The sequence below is a fragment of the Phodopus roborovskii genome, unplaced genomic scaffold, assembly GCF_943737965.1.
Source record: "Phodopus roborovskii unplaced genomic scaffold, PHOROB, whole genome shotgun sequence".
In the NCBI taxonomy this organism is placed as follows: domain Eukaryota; kingdom Metazoa; phylum Chordata; class Mammalia; order Rodentia; family Cricetidae; genus Phodopus; species Phodopus roborovskii.
In genome coordinates, this window is record NW_026126418.1 from 77,710,076 (window position 1) to 77,728,010 (window position 17,935).

At 36.0% G+C, this 17,935-nt stretch overlaps 1 protein-coding gene across 1 annotated transcript in view; it reads left to right on the forward strand.

Moving 5' to 3' along the window:
• The first annotated feature begins 207 nt into the window (after positions 1-207).
• Rabgap1 (RAB GTPase activating protein 1) overlaps positions 208-17,935 on the forward strand; it is an 85,395-nt gene continuing 67,667 nt past the window's right edge. Inside the window, exons 1-9 of the mRNA XM_051185343.1 lie at positions 208-406; positions 3,989-4,208; positions 5,095-5,299; positions 7,897-8,071; positions 9,533-9,690; positions 12,461-12,571; positions 13,095-13,161; positions 14,978-15,080; positions 16,104-16,273. Coding sequence (XP_051041300.1) covers positions 257-406; positions 3,989-4,208; positions 5,095-5,299; positions 7,897-8,071; positions 9,533-9,690; positions 12,461-12,571; positions 13,095-13,161; positions 14,978-15,080; positions 16,104-16,273 — 1,359 coding nt within the window. The 5' untranslated portion in view covers positions 208-256. The remainder of the gene's footprint in view (positions 407-3,988; positions 4,209-5,094; positions 5,300-7,896; positions 8,072-9,532; positions 9,691-12,460; positions 12,572-13,094; positions 13,162-14,977; positions 15,081-16,103; positions 16,274-17,935) is intronic.

Sequence of the window (17,935 nt, forward strand, 5' to 3'; positions counted from 1 at the left end):
TCTTCACCCGAATAGCATAGAATGCCCTTATCAGAGTGAAAAGCCTAAATTACAAGTAGCAGGTATATTATAAAAGTATTTTACAAACTTTAAAAAAAAAAAAAAAAGGTTTCTTTTTGACTTGTTTTTACTTTTTTTTTTTTTTTAAGGGCATAAGTGAATATCAGGTGTACATTTTATATGACTCTATGGTTTTTGTTTTTCAGGTATTTAAAAAATATTTAACCATTCATGAGTTGAGCCTCATTCTTGAGTTATGGATGACAAAGCTTCTGTTGGAAAAATCAGTGTCTCCTCAGACTCAGTATCTACTCTTAACAGTGAAGATTTTGTCTTGGTTTCCAGGCAAGGAGATGAGACACCATCTACAAATAATGGAAGTGATGACGAGAAGACTGGACTCAAGGTAAAGTCTGACAGCCCAAGTGTGGTTTTCTAAATACATTGCGCAGCTTGGACTCAATGGGAAAAAGAGTAAGGAGAGGAGAACAGAAAACTCATAGGTCTACTTCTCAGTGATGTGGAAGAATTTTGTGTATACTTAATGAGTTATTTATTATTTTAAGGATTTTTATTTTAATTAGCTTCTCATAAATTTTTCAAAACTCATAGGGTATAAACATTTCTATCTTTAGGATTGTTCTCTTTTGTCTATTCAATCAGAATGCCTATTTCTTTCAGGCTTGAGTGTACAGTGTAAGGACACCAATAGGTTAGTTAGCATTGCCATTCATAAAAAATAACATTTTGGGGATGGAGAGATGACTCAGCACATAAGAGTTATTTTTAACTGTCTTATTTATTTCCTTATGTATTTACAAGTGATATAATAAGAATATTTTAAATTAATACTCACTGGCTGTTCTTCCAGAGGCTTACAAAAACAGCTTTACCATTCTGTTTTCTTTTCTCAACTAAATTCTGAACTTCTTTCAGTGCTCCGTTACTGTTCATGGATATAAATGGAATTATTTGTTTAGGTTTTTCATTTAAAATATAAGTAATTCCTATATTCCAGGTTCTACTATGTCATTCAGCAAATACCTTTTCAAAACTCTGTGTACCAAATACTGGTAATGTGATGATGAGCAACCCCTGCCTTCCTAAATCCTGCATTCTAATGGGGGAAGAATACAAACAAATAAGAAAGTAATGTGACAGCAAGGGCTGGGGTTATGGCTTAGTTGGTAGTGTGTTTGCCTAGCATGCAAGAAGTTCCAGGCTTGATTTCCAGTACCATATAAAAACAGGGGTGTTGGCAATTATTCTGAACACTTGGTGGTAGAGTTAGGAGGATTGATAGTTAGAGGCTGTCTTCTGCTGAACAATAAGTTGGGACCATTCTTTACTATATGGGAAAGTGTTTTTAAAACCAATTATTTAAAAATCATATAAATGTGTTAAGAAAATAAAGGATATGTGAGTAAGGAATGAGAGATTTTATGGCTGTTTTTTTTAACTATTATAAACTTTCATCAAATTTTTTAAAAATTCTTTTAAAACTGTTTTTGTGTGTTTGTGTGCTAATGGCCAAGCACGTCCATGACATGTTATGGAGAGTCAGAAGACAACTCATGGGATTGGTTCTTTACTTACAACATGAGAGTCCTAGGAATCAAACCCAGCAAATAAAGCAATTTCCTTTGCTGGCTTAGCCATCTCCCCAGTGCTTTAAAATATTCTTATTATATCACTTGTAAATACATAAGGGAATAAATAAGACAGTTAAAATAACTCTAGTTCTAGGGTATCTTATTCTCTTCTGGCTTCTGTGGGTATCTGCACAAATGTATCATGCATTTGTACAGATGTACATATATATTAAAAACAAAATATTTAAAAATTTTACCGAGAGGTATTGAGGGGCTGGGAAATGTAGAACACCTTCTTAGTATGTACATGACATTGGATTCAATCCCCAAGATTTTTTTTTTTTAAATAGAATTTTTTTTTTTTAAGGAAAGGAGAAAAAAAAAAAAAAAAAACTGCATTTGAAGTAAACCCTGAATGGAGAGAAGAAAATCATGGAGAAGACCGGGGAAACTTTCCAAAGGCAGAACCAGATACAGAGACACTGAGGGCAGAGGCTCCCCAAAGCCAGCAAAGTAAAATGGGAGCAATATTATCTGAGGGAGGACAGAGCCACAATATGCTTGTTTCTTTTGGAGCTTGGTAGCAAATTTGGACAGTGTTCTAAATGTGAAGAGAATTTTGAAAGTTTTGAATGGGAACATGATCTAATTTATATATTAAAAATCTAACTGGCTAAGAATGATGTCCAGTGTAATACCATGACCTCCTCCCAGAAACACTGGTTACAATTTTTAAGTCAAAAATAAAAAATAGCATCAAAGTCCCTGGAAATCTTTGAAAAGAAATGCAGCAAATGAAAACTGTTAATCATGAAACTATGGTGAAAATCTCTCATATGTGTCTCCTTCTTGTTCTTCCCTCTTACCTGGGATGACGACCATTCCACTCTACAGTCTGCTGTAATTATGAAGATGACCTGGGGAAATAAGAGACAGGGTAAAAGGTTGTGGTCAAAACATAATGCATGAAACAAAGAAAGAAAACGGGGTTCAAGAAGGTCATTGACCCCACTCCTAGCTCCAGATCCCTACAGATCTTTGCCTGTAGGGAACTGCCAGCCATAAAACAGCTCTTTTGTCAACAAATATCAGTAGTAAGAAGCCCTGAGTGGTGCCATCCGGGTCTGGAGTCAGTACAGCATATTGTCTACAGTGTCTAGTTTCCAGCAAAAACAAATTATGGTACATACAGAAACAAAATATTGTCCATGCAATGAAAAGAAAAAAACAGACAACAAAAATTACTAATCAGTGACCATTGAATTTAACACATGAAGCATTTCCAGGGCAGCCAGAGCTATACAGACAAACCTTGTCTTAAAGAAAGAAAGAAAAAAAAAAAAAAATTAAGCATTTCAAAATATTCTTTATTGCTATATCCAACAAATTTACAATATCATACTTACAGAATAGATGTATACATGACAATGATATCAAATACTGTAGACATAATCAATAAGGAGGACTGGAAAGATGGGTTAGCACCCATATAGTGGCTCACAGCTTTCTGTAACTTTAATTCCGGGGACCCTGCCAACTTCTTCTGACCTCCACCAGGACCAGACAGGCATTCAGGCAAAACCATCCATAAGCAGATAGATTATATTTAAGGAGCTAGCTGAAAATTCCAGAACTAAAAAGTATAAGCATAAATGTTGTAACAGTATTGAAATACCCCATAAAGCCCTTTTAACTTTTTTCTAAATTATTTTTTAAAAATATTCTTGAGTAAACAGTAACAATTACTTAGTTTTGTTAGCTTTTTTTTTTTTAAGCATTGAACAGTCTTTCTTGATTTTTCAATTTGTTCACTTCCTTTTATGAGCAACTAATGATAAACCATTATATGGCCTGGTGTATAACTTAGCAAAAAAACAAACAAAATAAATAGAAAAGATAAAGTAAGTCATTAGAATACAGTCCTTTCCTGTCTCAGGACTGACATACTCATGCTGTCAGCTTTACTCACATGTCTCAGCGCTTTAAAGGCCAGTTCATATCAAATAAATAAAGGAAACTTACCCAGAAATTAAGGAAACTTGTTTATAGGAGGAACCATAAAATGTATGTGAGATTTTACTGTATTTCACATTTCTTTGAAGGCATTATAATGCTTGGAAGCAAACACAATTTTCCTTATTAAAACCTGTTAAACAGAAAGAAAACATTAATATTTCCATGTTGTCACCCATTTCTGAATAGTTTTAGATTCATTGTGTATTTTTTCATGGAAAACTGAAAAAAGGTAACAGCTATAGCCTTTATTTGTTGCTGATCATCTATTTAAGAGTGATATCCAACATAACATCTTTACTGATACTTTGCTTCAGAACATGAACCCGCTTGACTCAGTGCTGGCCTCTCACTTTCTGACTGTGTGTATTTGTGACCCTTAGATTGTAGGGAATGGAAGTGAGCAGCAATTGCAGAAAGAGCTTGCAGACGTGCTGATGGACCCTCCCATGGATGACCAGCCAGGGGAAAGGTCACAGCTGGATGGTGAAGGAGATGGGCCTCTTTCTAATCAACTCTCAGCTTCGTCCACCATTAACCCTGTGCCACTAGTTGGGCTTCAGAAACCAGAAATGAGTTTGCCAGTGAAACCTGGACAAGGAGGTTAGGATTGCTATATTGCTTGTGTAGCTGAAGGTTGTTATTTTTAATGCTTGAGTGTTTTCTGCCCTGTACTAGATTCAAGAGCAACATGAAAACCATTGTAAGTTCTCTAAAAGCTCCAAATGCTAGATCTAAGAAGTTGTCAGATACATATGTCATTCTGAGCTTTCCTTTAACTGTTTTTCTGTTATGCCAAAGAATGAAAAACACTAGTTACAGGATACTGAGAAGAATGTCTGTCTTTTTCTCAGATGGCTTAAAAAGTTTTCAGGAAATTTGTGATAGCATCAAAGCCAGCCGTTAGTATAAAAATGTTTTTCAGAAAATCAGAAACAGCCAAAGTTTTTCAGGAAGGAAAACTGATTTTGATGTTAGAAAATAGATGTTTGCTCCGGGCCTACATAACCTGTCAAGAGAGCAAGCTGAAATTGGGAAGGGAGCCTAGGGCCTGAAGAGCCAGAGCAGTTATGAAAGCTCATCTAGAAGGGCAGTCTATTAGACTGAAAGCAGGGATGTTAAAGGAGCTAGTTGCCGTGTGAAGACAAATCAGATACTAAAAATATATTCAGCTTGATGTAAATTATAAAAATCAGAACAAATTAGGGTACTGAAACAGGAATCCGATCTGAATCTCAGGTTATATTTTTGGTTTAGAATTAACACTGATACCTGAAAAATCTTGGGATTAGAATTCTAGGGTAAGCTAGAATCAATGTGCTGTGGGTTTTTTGTTGTTATTGTCGTTGTTCTTTTGCTTCCTAGAATATTGCATGCTGCCTTAATTAGTTCTTGAGTTTTTAACCTAAGTGTCTTTTAGTTTATTTGCTTTCACATCAAGACTATTTAAAAAGAAAAGAAGCATAATATCGTGTTTTGTTTCTTTCAGATTCTGAGGTGTCAAGTCCTTTCACACCAGTGGCTGATGAGGATAGTGTGGTTTTCAGTAAACTAACTTACTTAGGCTGTGCCTCAGTAAATGCTCCCCGGAGTGAAGTGGAAGCCTTGAGGATGATGTCCATCTTGAGAAGTCAGTGTCAGATTTCTCTGGATGTAACCCTCTCAGTGCCGAATGTTTCTGAAGGAACTGTGAGGTAAGTCTGGCCTCTGACATACAATTGCATGAGGAAGCACCAGTAGGTAATATCCTTGAATTGCAACCCTTTGGTAAACGAATGCTCATACATGCCCCACATCCTGATCCTGTATAGAACACTAGAGATTTAAGTAGTTTGGGAATAATTGAAACATATACTGACCATGAAAGAAAGATTTTCCATTTTTTATTTCCCTTCTTTTTAAAATAAGAAATTAGAGGTCCAGAGAAGCCCTAGAAATGGGTATTGTTTATACTAACTTAAAGAAATAAAGATAACCAAATCAGATGATTGGTATCAACCAGTTAAATACAGAATTGCTAATTAAGAAAATATGCTATTTTCATAAAAAGCATGAACCAAAAAACCAGTTTTATTTTCCTGTTGATAAGCAGTTAAAGTCTTGGCTCAGCTATACTCTTTATAATGGCTGAGGAAATAGCTGTGTTATCACAAGTATATGAATTCAAAGCATTATGACATTTCCTTATAATCCCAGTGCTGGAGAGAGACAGGTGGATTCCTGAGGCTCACTAGTCAGTCTGTGTGTGTGTGTGTGTGTGTGTGTGTGTGTGTGTCATGTGTGTTATGTGTGTCATGTGTGTCATACCCAGTATAAATATGTCCTGAGCAACAGTACTGAGGTTGTCTTATCTCCACATGTAGTCACATGCATAAAAACCAAACTCTTTGAGTATTTATGTGTGCTCACTGTTGTGTTCTAGTAACAGAACCCTAGAGAAATGATTAAAAAGAAGTGTTCATTTTAGCAAGTAGTTTCAGAGGCTTTAGTCCAAGGTCAGCTGCTTAGTGTCTCTAGGCTAGTAAAGTAATATATCACAGCAAAAGGCCTTGCAGGAGGAAAGCTTCTGACTTCATGGCAGTGCTTAAGTAGAAAGAAACAAAACAAGTGGAGAGGAAAGATAGGCATGTCCCAGTGACCTATTTCCTTTAGCTGTGTCCTGCTGTCCAAAGGGTCTACCTCCTTCTGAAGTAGCACCAGCAGCTTTCAGTGCACGAAGCTGGGAAGATAGTTCACACTAAAATCATATGGTATATATGGGTGTGTGTCTGTGTATATGCTAATAAATCTACATATACATACATATATAACTACTATATTAGTCAACATTTTTGCTGACAGTGGAATTAATTACATATAATGTGTATTATACTTTCTTCATTTAGTTTTATATTGTAAACCTTTTACCATGTCCGTACATTTGCTTAAGTTTTATTTATGATGGTTCATAAGCATATTAATGACCATTTCTTTTTTTAAAATTTATGTGTATTGGTATTTTGCCTGCATGTATGTCTGTATAAAGTTGTTGGAGTTATAGGCACTTGTGAGCTACAGGTGGGAATTGCACCCAGGTCCTCTGGAAAAGCAGCCAGTGCTCTTAAGCACTGAGCCATCTCTCCAGCCCAACTATTTCTAATGTCTGTTTTAAGAAGTTTTTCTTTAATGAGAAAAGTACTAATAATATTACCAGTTACTGATAGGCATTTGCATTATAAATGGATGGGTAATTCACTCGATACTTATTTCTTTAGGCTTGCTCAAACATCTCCCCATTGTTACTGCTTCTGTTGAGTTTAGAAATACTTGATCTAGTTTATACTCTGATCAGTGGTTTCTGTGTTTTTCAGTACCCTTCAAAACATGCTGGGTTTTCATAGTAGCAGCATAGCAGCTACATCTGAAAAGTAGGAAGTTGCATAGTTAATCGGAAGCATAATGTATTTCAGCATCAATTTCAAAGTCATAACTTCTAATTTAATTCTGATGACTTTTACTGTGCATTTTAAAATGTATGCTTATTCTAACAACTGAAATTATACTTTGACCTTCTGTAAGGAAATGAGAAAATATCTTTGTTGCTGCATATTCCCAGAGCCTTTGTGAAAGTGTGTTTAATCTGAGTTACAGCCCCTTTTGGATTCCTCCATTTTGTACAGGGCTCCAAGGACATTTTCCCGTTGACGGCTTTGCCCTGCAGTATAGAAATTGCATAGTTTCTTCTTGACCTTACATAACTGTGTCTTTAGTGCCCTAACAGAGTCTAGACTATTGTAGCTATCACATAAGTACATGTTGGAGTGAGTAGATTTGATTAATGTTCTTTTGATTTGCATTAACTATCATCCCTTAGATTTAATGTGTGGTTTTTAAAACACAATTTTTGTGCTCAGTCATGCACTTTAATTTTATTTCCTTTATAAACAGAAAATTATTTTAAGAAGATAGCCAGCTGTAGAAGTTTCACAGTCTGTTTAGTTAGTCTTAATTTATGTACTGATTTTGTTTTTATTTTAGTTACAGGTTATAATAGTAATGGTTGCTAATGTTGATACTTTTCTATAGGCCTCTCCCAAACATTACATCTGTGTAGATTGAGTACCATGGAATTATGTGATCAGTACTGTTGACATTCACATGTGACTTACATATCACAATTCAAAATTAGCATGGCTAGCATACTACAAGAAGCTTACACGATCATCTTTCTGGACAGATGTCTTGAGTCCTAATATAAATACAGTACAAGTTACTTAAAATTAATCTCTGCTTTTCTTTTTTGTCTGAACAGGCTTTTAGATCCCCAGACCAATACTGAAATAGCAAACTACCCTATCTACAAGATCCTCTTCTGTGTCAGAGGGCATGATGGGACTCCTGAGAGTGACTGTTTTGCATTCACTGAAAGTCACTATAATGCGGAGCTCTTCAGGATACATGTCTTTCGCTGTGAAATACAAGAGGCTGTAAGTTTTTAGGAGAGAACTACAAATGAGATTTCACCACTGTCTTTGTTGCTGCAAGTTCCACAGGACAGGGAGATTGTCAGTGGGTAGAGTGCTTGTTCCATAATCATGAGGACCTGAATCCCATCCCCAGTATAGGTGGATATGGAGCTTCATGGCTAACCATTCTAGTCTAAACAGTCACTTTCAGATTCACTGAAGGACACTTTTTCAAATATAGAGAATAATGTCAAGAGGTGGTGGTACGCACCTTTAATCCCAGCACTCAAGAGGCAGAGGCAGTCCAATTTCTGTGAGTTCAAGACCAGCCTGGTCTACAGAGTAGTTCCAGGCTACACACAGCAACCCTGTCTTAAAAAACAAAACAGAGAGAGAGAGAATAATAGATACAGACACCTAGTTGCAACCTCTGACCTATGTATACACCCCAGTGAGGACACCCATGTACTTGCACATGCATTGTTTTAAGAGGCCTGTTGGTAATCTGTTGATTGGATTAGAGCCACATTCTTACCCTAACAGTGACACAGATGCAAGCTGTTCTATTCTGAGTGGATCCTAAACTTGTTAGAGCCATGCTTGTTACTAAAAGTATAGAATCTAACATACAGGAAGTGATTTTCTTTTTAAGTTAATGTTTTTTAAATTGTGTATTTTTTAAACTATATCTTTTTTAATCCCTCTCTGATGATTTTTAGAAACCTAACAAATTAGATAATTAACTGAAAACAAAAAGTGGGTAAGGGAAAGACAAGTAATTACCTTCTCCCAAGTAAATAAATATTTATCCTCAATAAAAGTAATTTCCATTTACTTTTTATATATTACGATTGCATGTTTGTGTACATGTTGGGGGGGAATGGAGTTCACTCAGCAACTTTGTGGCAGTGGTCCCTTCCAGGGCTTCTGGTATCTAGCTCTACACCTTCACTTGCTTCTCATCTCACTCATCCCCAGAATGACTTTATATTAAGTGCAGACCTCTTCTATTACTTCTCAGATCAAAATACAGAGCATGCCCAGCCTTCAGTGTCCCATCCCCTGTCATCTTTCCTGCTCCTCCCAAAAAACACAACTGCCATTCTGAGCCATATCCCCAAGACTTGATTTTGCTTATTTCATGTAAAGGACATTATGTAGAAAATGCTTTTGTGAGTCAGTGGTGGAAGACAGTGTTTTCTTTTTTCTTTCTTTTTTTTTTTTTTTAATTTATTTTTTATAACCAATTCCATTTAAATGAAAACAAACATTTATAGACAATATTTGGGAATTTGGGTGTCGTTCTTTCCAAACTACTTCCTGCTAGTAAGGGGCGCTGTCATGGGGGATTCTAAGAAGATGCAGAAATCCTGGCTGTAGTCTGCAAGGCTGCTTTGTCCAGCTGTTTTGAATGTAGGTTCACCTGGTACTCTGTTTCAGGCAGTCTAATAATAGCCAATTTCCTGACATGTCTGCTTGTAGGTAAGCCGGATACTTTACAGTTTTGCCACTGCCTTCCGCCGTACTGCCAAGCAGACCCCACTCTCAGCCACTGCCACGCCGCAGACTCCTGACAGTGACATCTTTACCTTCTCTGTGTCTTTAGAAATAAAAGAAGATGATGGTAAAGGTTATTTTAGGTAGAGCATCTTACGTTATTTATTTTGTGAATTTGTTTAGTACATTATTATCTGTGGTACAGAAGTAACTAGGTCAGATTAGAAACCTCTCATACTTGAAGTTATTTCTACAAGGAATAAGTCAGTGATAGTGATAAAGAGGGAAAAGATAGATTTATAGTGTCGATGTTTAAAGTGTCTTAAAGAATTTTTAAAAATTCAACTTGTGGAGTACCTGTTACTATATTGTCTTAGTCAAAATGGCTGGGTAACTGATGGTAAGAATTATGGCCAAAGCTAAGTAGACTACATTTATAGCTAAATTTGTGTCTTAGTCAGGTTTATTATTGCTGTGATGAAATACCATGACCAAAGCAACTTGGAGAGGAAAAGGTTTATTCAGCTTACATTTCCACATCACAGTTTATCATTGATGGAAACCAGAACAGGAATTCAAATAGGGAGGAGCTGATTCTGAGGCCATGGAGGGGCACTGCTTACTGGCCTGTTCCCCTTGGCTTGCCCCACTTTCTTATAGAACCCAGGACCACCAGCCCAGGGATGGCCCCACCCACAATGAGCTGGGCTCCTGGGCTCTCCTCCTCAGTCACTAAAAAAATGTCCTATAGGATTGCTTACAGCCAGATTTTATGGAGGTATTTTCTTAATTAAGTTTCCCTCCTCAGATTACTTTAGCTTGTGCCAAGTTGGCATAAAACTAGCTAGCACAATTTGTCTTTTTTTTTTTTTTAATTTGGGGGCTTGTTTTTATTTAAAGATCTTATAGTTTTGACATCTGGTTTACCACTAAAGTTTATCTAATCACATTAGAAGGAGAAATATGGGCTTTTCCCCAAATCTGGCCTTCTATATGAAGTTAAAAATAACTTTAGCTTGGTTTTAATTTCATTCATTCATTCATTCATTCATTAATCTTTTGAGAATGGATCTCACTGTATAGCCCAGGCTGCCTTAGAACTCAAAATGTAAACTGGGGTGGTGACACATGCCTTGATCCCAGTATTTGGGAAGCAGAGGCAGGTGGATCTCTGAGTTCAAGACCAGTCTGGCAGGCTAGTCTACAGAGCAAGTTCCAGAGGAGCCAGGATTAATCAGAGAAAACCTGTCTTTGGTGTGTGTGGTTGGGGAGACACACTCAAAGTGTAGCTCAGGCTGGCCTCAAATTCACAGTAGTAAATTTCCCAGGGCTGAGATTGCAGGTGTGAGCCACTATGCCTGGCTATTTGGTTTTTAAATAATTTGAGTAATAGGAAGCACCCAGAAATAACAATCAAAACTTGGATTTAATTGCTGATACTTTGAACAGTGTGGCCACTTTGAAGTTACTTTACCTCTCCTATCTGCAGTTTCCTTATTTGTAAAATGTTGTGGCTAAACTCAAATCCTTTCTGTCTAAAGTTATGATTGCAAGATGACTTTTTCTTACATAACTCATATCATGAGTGGTCATAATTAATAGCTGCATGTGTAGACCTCCCTCTTCTGTGATGCCTCATAAAATGGGTAAAATCAAATTATAAGGAAAATATGTAATCTTTAATAATTACTTTTAAGTGAAAAACCCAATAGCTGACTGGCTTTGTCTGAAATGCTATCTCTTTGGACTTTTCGTGCCATCTGGTGGCCAGTTTCATTATTTAAAAATATATATGTGTGTTGTGTGTGTGTGTGTGTGTGTGTGTGTGTGTGTGTGTGTCTTACATTGTTGTAATTACAAAGCAGCTTATAAAAAAAGTTCACCCCTGCGAAACTCAAAGTTTTGGTTGGTTGGTTGCTTGCTTGATTAGTTGATTGATTAACTTGGTCTCATTTAACCTGAGCAACTCTGACAGATGAAATCTAAGTCTTGATCTTAGTTCCATAAGGTTTACAGTGGGAAATAAATGTAAAATTCCTCATTTGGGTAACATAGTCACAGGACAAGAAATGCAATTTGGCCTCTGTTGTTCAGTTAAGTAAAATCCACTGACTGTACTCTCCATCTGCTTCCTATAATGCATACTTTTAGGTCCATGGTCTCAGAGACACTCTGTATGTACTGAGTTATGGCATCTGTGGCACTGAAGACTGAACGCAGGGTATATCAAGCACTCTATATTGAGTTGTATCTTACCCAGCCTATTAGTGTTTCATATTGCTGAGAGAGAATATATTTGTTTACACTTAACCATCCTTAGACCATAAGAGACTAAGGTGTATAAGTGCAGTTGAAAACTGAGGTCTGTCTGCCAGAAATATTTAATAGTTTGGAATGCAGAATGTTTCTTTGAACGTGTTTATCATTTCTAAAGTTCTTTGCTAGAATTTTTTGCTTTGTAGTGAAAATGTTAACAAAATGTTGAATTGGCAAATACACAATATAATGCAATACATTCCAAAGTAGTATTTAAGTGATGAGTACTTACCAATTTTCAGTTACACATGTGTTTTATCTACCAATAGTTCCACTGCCAGTAAATTAGTATTTAAAGCAATAAGAGTTTAGACTGGCATTTATTATCTAGTCATCTTATTTTAAAAACAACAGCATTAGTATTAATACTATAAGATAATCACTACCTAAGAACAGTAACTCATCATGGTTAGGCATTAAGTAAAAATTAGTCACATTTTTTTCATCTTGTTATTCATATTCAGCTCTATTTTCTTTTTTGCTATTACTTGTAACCCAGACAGAAAAGAATCAGAAATTTAAGGCCTTTAAAATAATTGTTATGGTATATGACAAGAAAATTGTTGATAACATTAATGAAATGTATTGGCCTTATAGTGCTGTTCCCAAGGACAAGGACAGGCAATGCTTTAAACTTCGACAGGGTATCGATAAGAAGATCGTCATCTGTGTGCAGCAAACAGCCAACAAAGAGCTTGCCATTGAAAGGTAAACATTTCTCTTTATGTTTATCTTAAATATGAGCTTTGGTTTTTATCTGTACACTGTATTAAAATTCACTTGTCAAGTATTTTGACTTCTTGATAATTCTTTTTGGTTTCTCTGTGTAGCCTTACCTGTCCTGGAACTAGCTCTGTAGACCAGGCTGGCCTTGAGTCACAGAGATCTCCTGACTCTGCCTCTGCCTCTAAGTGCTGGATTTAGAGGCATGTTCCACTACCACCTGGCTTTTGGTAATTCTTTTGTACTTATCATAGTAAGTGTCTTGTTACTCTGAAGTTACTTTCATAAGTGTTCAATTAATAGTGTAATCTCCAGTATCTGATAATAAAAGACAAAATTTGCCTAGCTCAGGTAGAGATGGTGATTGTAACAATACTGATTTATTAGGGTGCCCCTTTACCACCCATAAGAAAATAATTTTTGGGTGATACAACTTAAGATATATGTGTATGCTTATGTGTTATAACAAGGTTATGTCAGTTTTTTTGTTTTGTTTTGTTTTGTTTAGGTGCTTTGGTCTTCTCCTTAGCCCAGGAAAAGATGTCCGAAATAGTGATATGCATTTGTTGGACTTGGTAAGGTTCTTTGTTGTGGGTTCTTTTGGTTGTGGTTGGTTTTTATTAGGTTACAAACTGTTTCTGTTTCCTTAATGTATTGGTTTACTTTATCACATTGGACTCAAAACATATTTCTGTAAGTGTTCATTTAAGCTACAAAGCAATACACAAATATAAGGGAATTTCCTTTTTTCCTGATATGTCACTTATAATTCTGACCTTGAATGAATAGTGCTGATAATAATTTTTGTTTACTTATCAGGTAGGATTAATGGGAGAATCAAACTGTCCTGTCCTTTATTTACAAGCAGGAATAATTGTGTATGGTGGCATATGCCTGTAATTTCAGCACTTGGGATGCTGAGGCAGTCACACAATAAGACCTCATTTCAAAAAATAAATCAAACAAAAGTTTATGCAAGTAGGTGTTAAGATTTTATTGCTGTTATATGAAAATGATTTGCAAAACTAAAAGTTTTGGTGATCATTATGTTGACAGAAGAATTTAGCATAGAATTTGAGAGATAGATTCCAACCATTTTTTTCCATGTGATTTATATGCATTTATCTTGCATAAGTTTAGAAACAGTTATGCAATAATTGATATATATTTAATCTTAACTGTAACCATTCACATGTACTTTTGCCTTTAAACAAAACTCTGATACTTGAGCAACTTTACTCAAGGCTCCATCAATGCCTTCTCTGTTTCACACCTCTCTTCAATAGAAGGCTATTTTATTGTACTTTGAGCTTTGCTGTATAGTGGATGCCACAAGAAAAGCTGCCTGCACTGCATATTGGGCATGTAGTAGTATATGATGCCTTTGATACTAAGAAATCAATATATCTAAATGAATATATTCAAAGTAGCTTTGCCTATTTAGTTATTGATATTATACATCTCATGAGGAAGAAATGACTTGGAAAGCATTGAATACCAAACACTATAAATTATGTCACCTTAGAGTCAAAATTGATAGCATAGGAATCCAGAAACTAGACTTGAATCATTTCTTCCACTAATCAAATTTTGTACTTCAAGCTGCTAATATGAAAATTAGATTTATTTATTTCAGATCATCAAGATAAAAATGAATATAAGGTTTTAGAGGGCCATTCAGATTTCATTAATGGTTTGCTGTTTCATCCCAGAGAAGGCCAGCCAATTACCAGAGTGAGTAATTACTGTACCTGCAGTGATGAACTTGGAAGGAAGGCAAACAACTCATTTTATTCTTTCCTCTGGAAAGAGTGTGCTGGCATCCTGAGGAAGCTTTTAAGTTGATGGTTGCAGAGGCAAATGGCATAATTTGTCTCTTGAATTAGAACAGGTACCACACTTGTGCTTCATAAACACCTTCAAAGTTCTAGCTGTTACAGGGAGTGATTGGTTAATTTGGGGTATATCTTGGTTGGTTAGCCTTTTCACTTGTACTCAAGACTATTTTAGTCAGGTTGTCTGCAATTAGTAAAACTTATTTGCAACCACTGGTTGTTCTGATGCATGGCAAGTCACTTTCAAATCAATCCATCTTCATGGTTTTGAGACATTGGATCCCCCTCTTCCCTAGTATAGAACTCTCCCAAAGTGTGGAGTGTGGACTTAACATAAGCGGTTGTTCTGGGTAACTTGAAATGTAAAATTTTTGCAGATTCCTGTATGGTTTTAGTATATATTTTGGAGACTTCCATGTTGTATATCAAAATACAGTAAATTCTTAAAAGTTAGTAAATCCTTTTCAAAATTATGCAATTGAATTCCTGTTTTTAAAAAGCCTCAAGATGAGGATTAGCCCACTTTTGATTAAGGTTTATTTTTACTCTTCTTTAGGAGTCTATGGGCAAAAGTTCAGATGGAAAGTCGTATGTCATTACTGGAAGCTGGAATCCCAAATCCCCACATTTTCAAGTTGTGAATGAAGAAACTCCTAAAGGTGATGCAGAGTGTTGTCTTCAGACTTATTTTACATGTATGGGTGTTTTTGCTATATACATGTCTGTACAACGCATTCATACTTGATGCTGACAGAGATCAGACAGGATGTCAGTCAAATCTCTTTATACTGTAGTTAGCGATAAGTATGGGCTGCAGTGTGGGTGCTGGGAATTAAACCTAGCTCCTCTAAAAGAGCAGCCAGTACTCTTCACCACTGACTCATCATCACTCCAGCCCATGGGTGACATGAACTTTTTTGTAACCCTGGCTTTTCTGGAACTTGCTCTATAGACCAGGCTTACCTTGAAATCACAGAGACCCTCTTGCCTTGCCTCCCAAGTGCTGGGATTAAAGGTACGAACCACCACCCCTGGCTTGATGATAGAGATCTTTATCATGCACATTATATGAAACCTCGGTGAAACAAATAATTTGAATAAATCTTGACTTTATTTCTAAATTTAACCTAAAAACAATATTACTTTTGCTTATTTATTTTTCTTTCCTTCCCTTCTCTTCAATTTTCTTTCCTTTATTCATTACAATTTTGTATGTGAGCTGGGCAGTAGTGATATACACTTTTAATCCCAATACTCTAGAGGTAGCAGTAGGCAGATTGCTTTGAGTTTGAGGCCAGCCAGGGCAACTTAGTGACAACCTCTTTTTTAAAAAAGACATAGTTATCCAAATTTAAAACTTGAGAATTTACAGGGTTTGTGAAGGAGACTTAGGAGATGTATATCACTTTCGAAGACAAAGTCTAAATGTACATTTCTTTCTGCTAGACTGCTGTCATTACCTAATTGTACTTCTGGAATCCTACTTAGGATCAGAGTTCTAAGTGGAAAGAAAGATTTCAGCTACTTGTCTAACATTTTATTTTAGATGTCTGTTTACAGAATCTTGATGTTTGACATTATAGTATCTTGAATACTTACAGTAAAAAGCAATTACCTGTTCAATGATTACATGAACAAACACATTTCCATCTTTTTTCTTTCTCATTTCATTCTGTCTGTAGATAAAGTGCTGTTCATGACAACAGCTGTGGATTTGGTGATAACAGAAGTACAGGAGCCTGTTCGATTTCTCCTGGAGACTAAAGTTCGAGTCTGCTCACCCAATGAGAGGCTGTTTTGGCCCTTCAGCAAACGCAGCACTACTGAAAACTTCTTTCTGAAACTGAAGCAGGTACTTTGTTCCCAGGGTACAAAGGGGTAAGAAAGTAGGATCACACCTGAGGCAGATTGATCATTAGGTCATTGTCATTAGGTCTTTCAAACAGTCATATGCCTTTTAAATGTATTAAAAAGGAAAAATAGTCCCTTAACTTTTGCTCACCTGTTGTAATTTGATATACGTTATCTTTCCTGAAGATCCAGGGCTCCATATGTATTCATTGTCCTCTCTCGCATGCATATTATCCTTCTTGCCTTCATACAAACATCTTTATTTCACCTCTCAATATGGTGTTTTCACTGGGTGTAAGGTTCTTTTCATCTTCCTCAGTCCACTACTATGTCTGTCCAAGGATTATTTATTTATTTATTTTTAGTTTTGAACTTAACATTTTTCATTTCTGTAATGTCCAGCTAGTTCTTTGATGTGTTTTTATTTTTAGTGGTTTTTATTTTCTCCTAAGAATTTATTTGTTCTTTTTTGAACAGATTTTCTTTGACACACTGAGCATTACATACTATAGTCCTTTAGAAATCACTGAATGATCCTTAAGGAATGAAGAGTGGTGTCTTTCTCTTTATTTATCTGTATTGTAATTTCATCTTATTTAAAAGTTTAGATTCCATTGTGTTCTTTTGAGAAAGATCATTTTCCTTCTTGTTTGTTCTTAGATGGCCATTAGCTTTGACAGGAATCAATTGTTCTGTCTTTCTGTGATGGTAATAGCTTAAATATGGTGTGTTCTTTAGCCTTCCTTGGCTCTCAGTTTTTTTTTTTTTGTTTTTTTGTTTTTTTGTTTTTTTGGTTTTTTTTTTGTTTTGTTTTTTGTTTTTTGTTTTTGTTTTTTTGTTTTTTGTTTTTTTTTTTTTTACCACGTACTGGTCCTCTATTTTAAAGATATTTATTTATTATGTATACAATGTTCTGTCTGTAGGCCAGAAGAGGGCACCAGATCTCATTACGAATGGTTGTGAGCCATCATGTGGTTGCTGGGAATTGAACTCAGAACCTCTGGAAGAACAGTCAGTGAGTGGGCTTAACTTCTGAGCCATCTCTCCAGCCCCACTGGTCCTCTTTTAATATCTTCATACTGTTTCTGCTATTGCAGCTGTTTCCTTATCCCTGTCCCTCTCATTTTCATTATCGCTCCTCCCTTCTTCCCTTTTTTTCCTTTTCCCTCCTTTATTCTTCTTGTTGAGCAAGTACACTCTACCACTGACCTACACCATCAGCCTCTCTCTCTTCCTATACTTTCCCGTGTAGCCAAATTTCTTGTAAGATGTCACAGTCCCTGTTGACCTAAATTTCTAATCTGAGTCCTCCTCTCTTTTTACTTTTCTGCAGCATTTGGCAAAGACGACTTCATTTCTAGGACACCTTGGACTTAACCCTCCCTCAAATGCTCGACTTCCTTATCTTTAGTGTTGCAGCTTATGGCCATTTTCTAACTTATTCTTAATCTAAATGCTGTACTCTTTTATTACTTGTGCCCCTTATCCAGTTTTCAAGAAAATTCTATTTAAGATATATCCAAAATCTGACCACTTCTCTGTATCTGAATTATGTTAGCTTCATTCGTTGCCATTATTTTTTACCTATAATATGCTAACGGCTTCTTAGTTATCTTTATTTCAGTCTTTGTCCCTTATGGTCTGTTTTAAACATACCTACTTT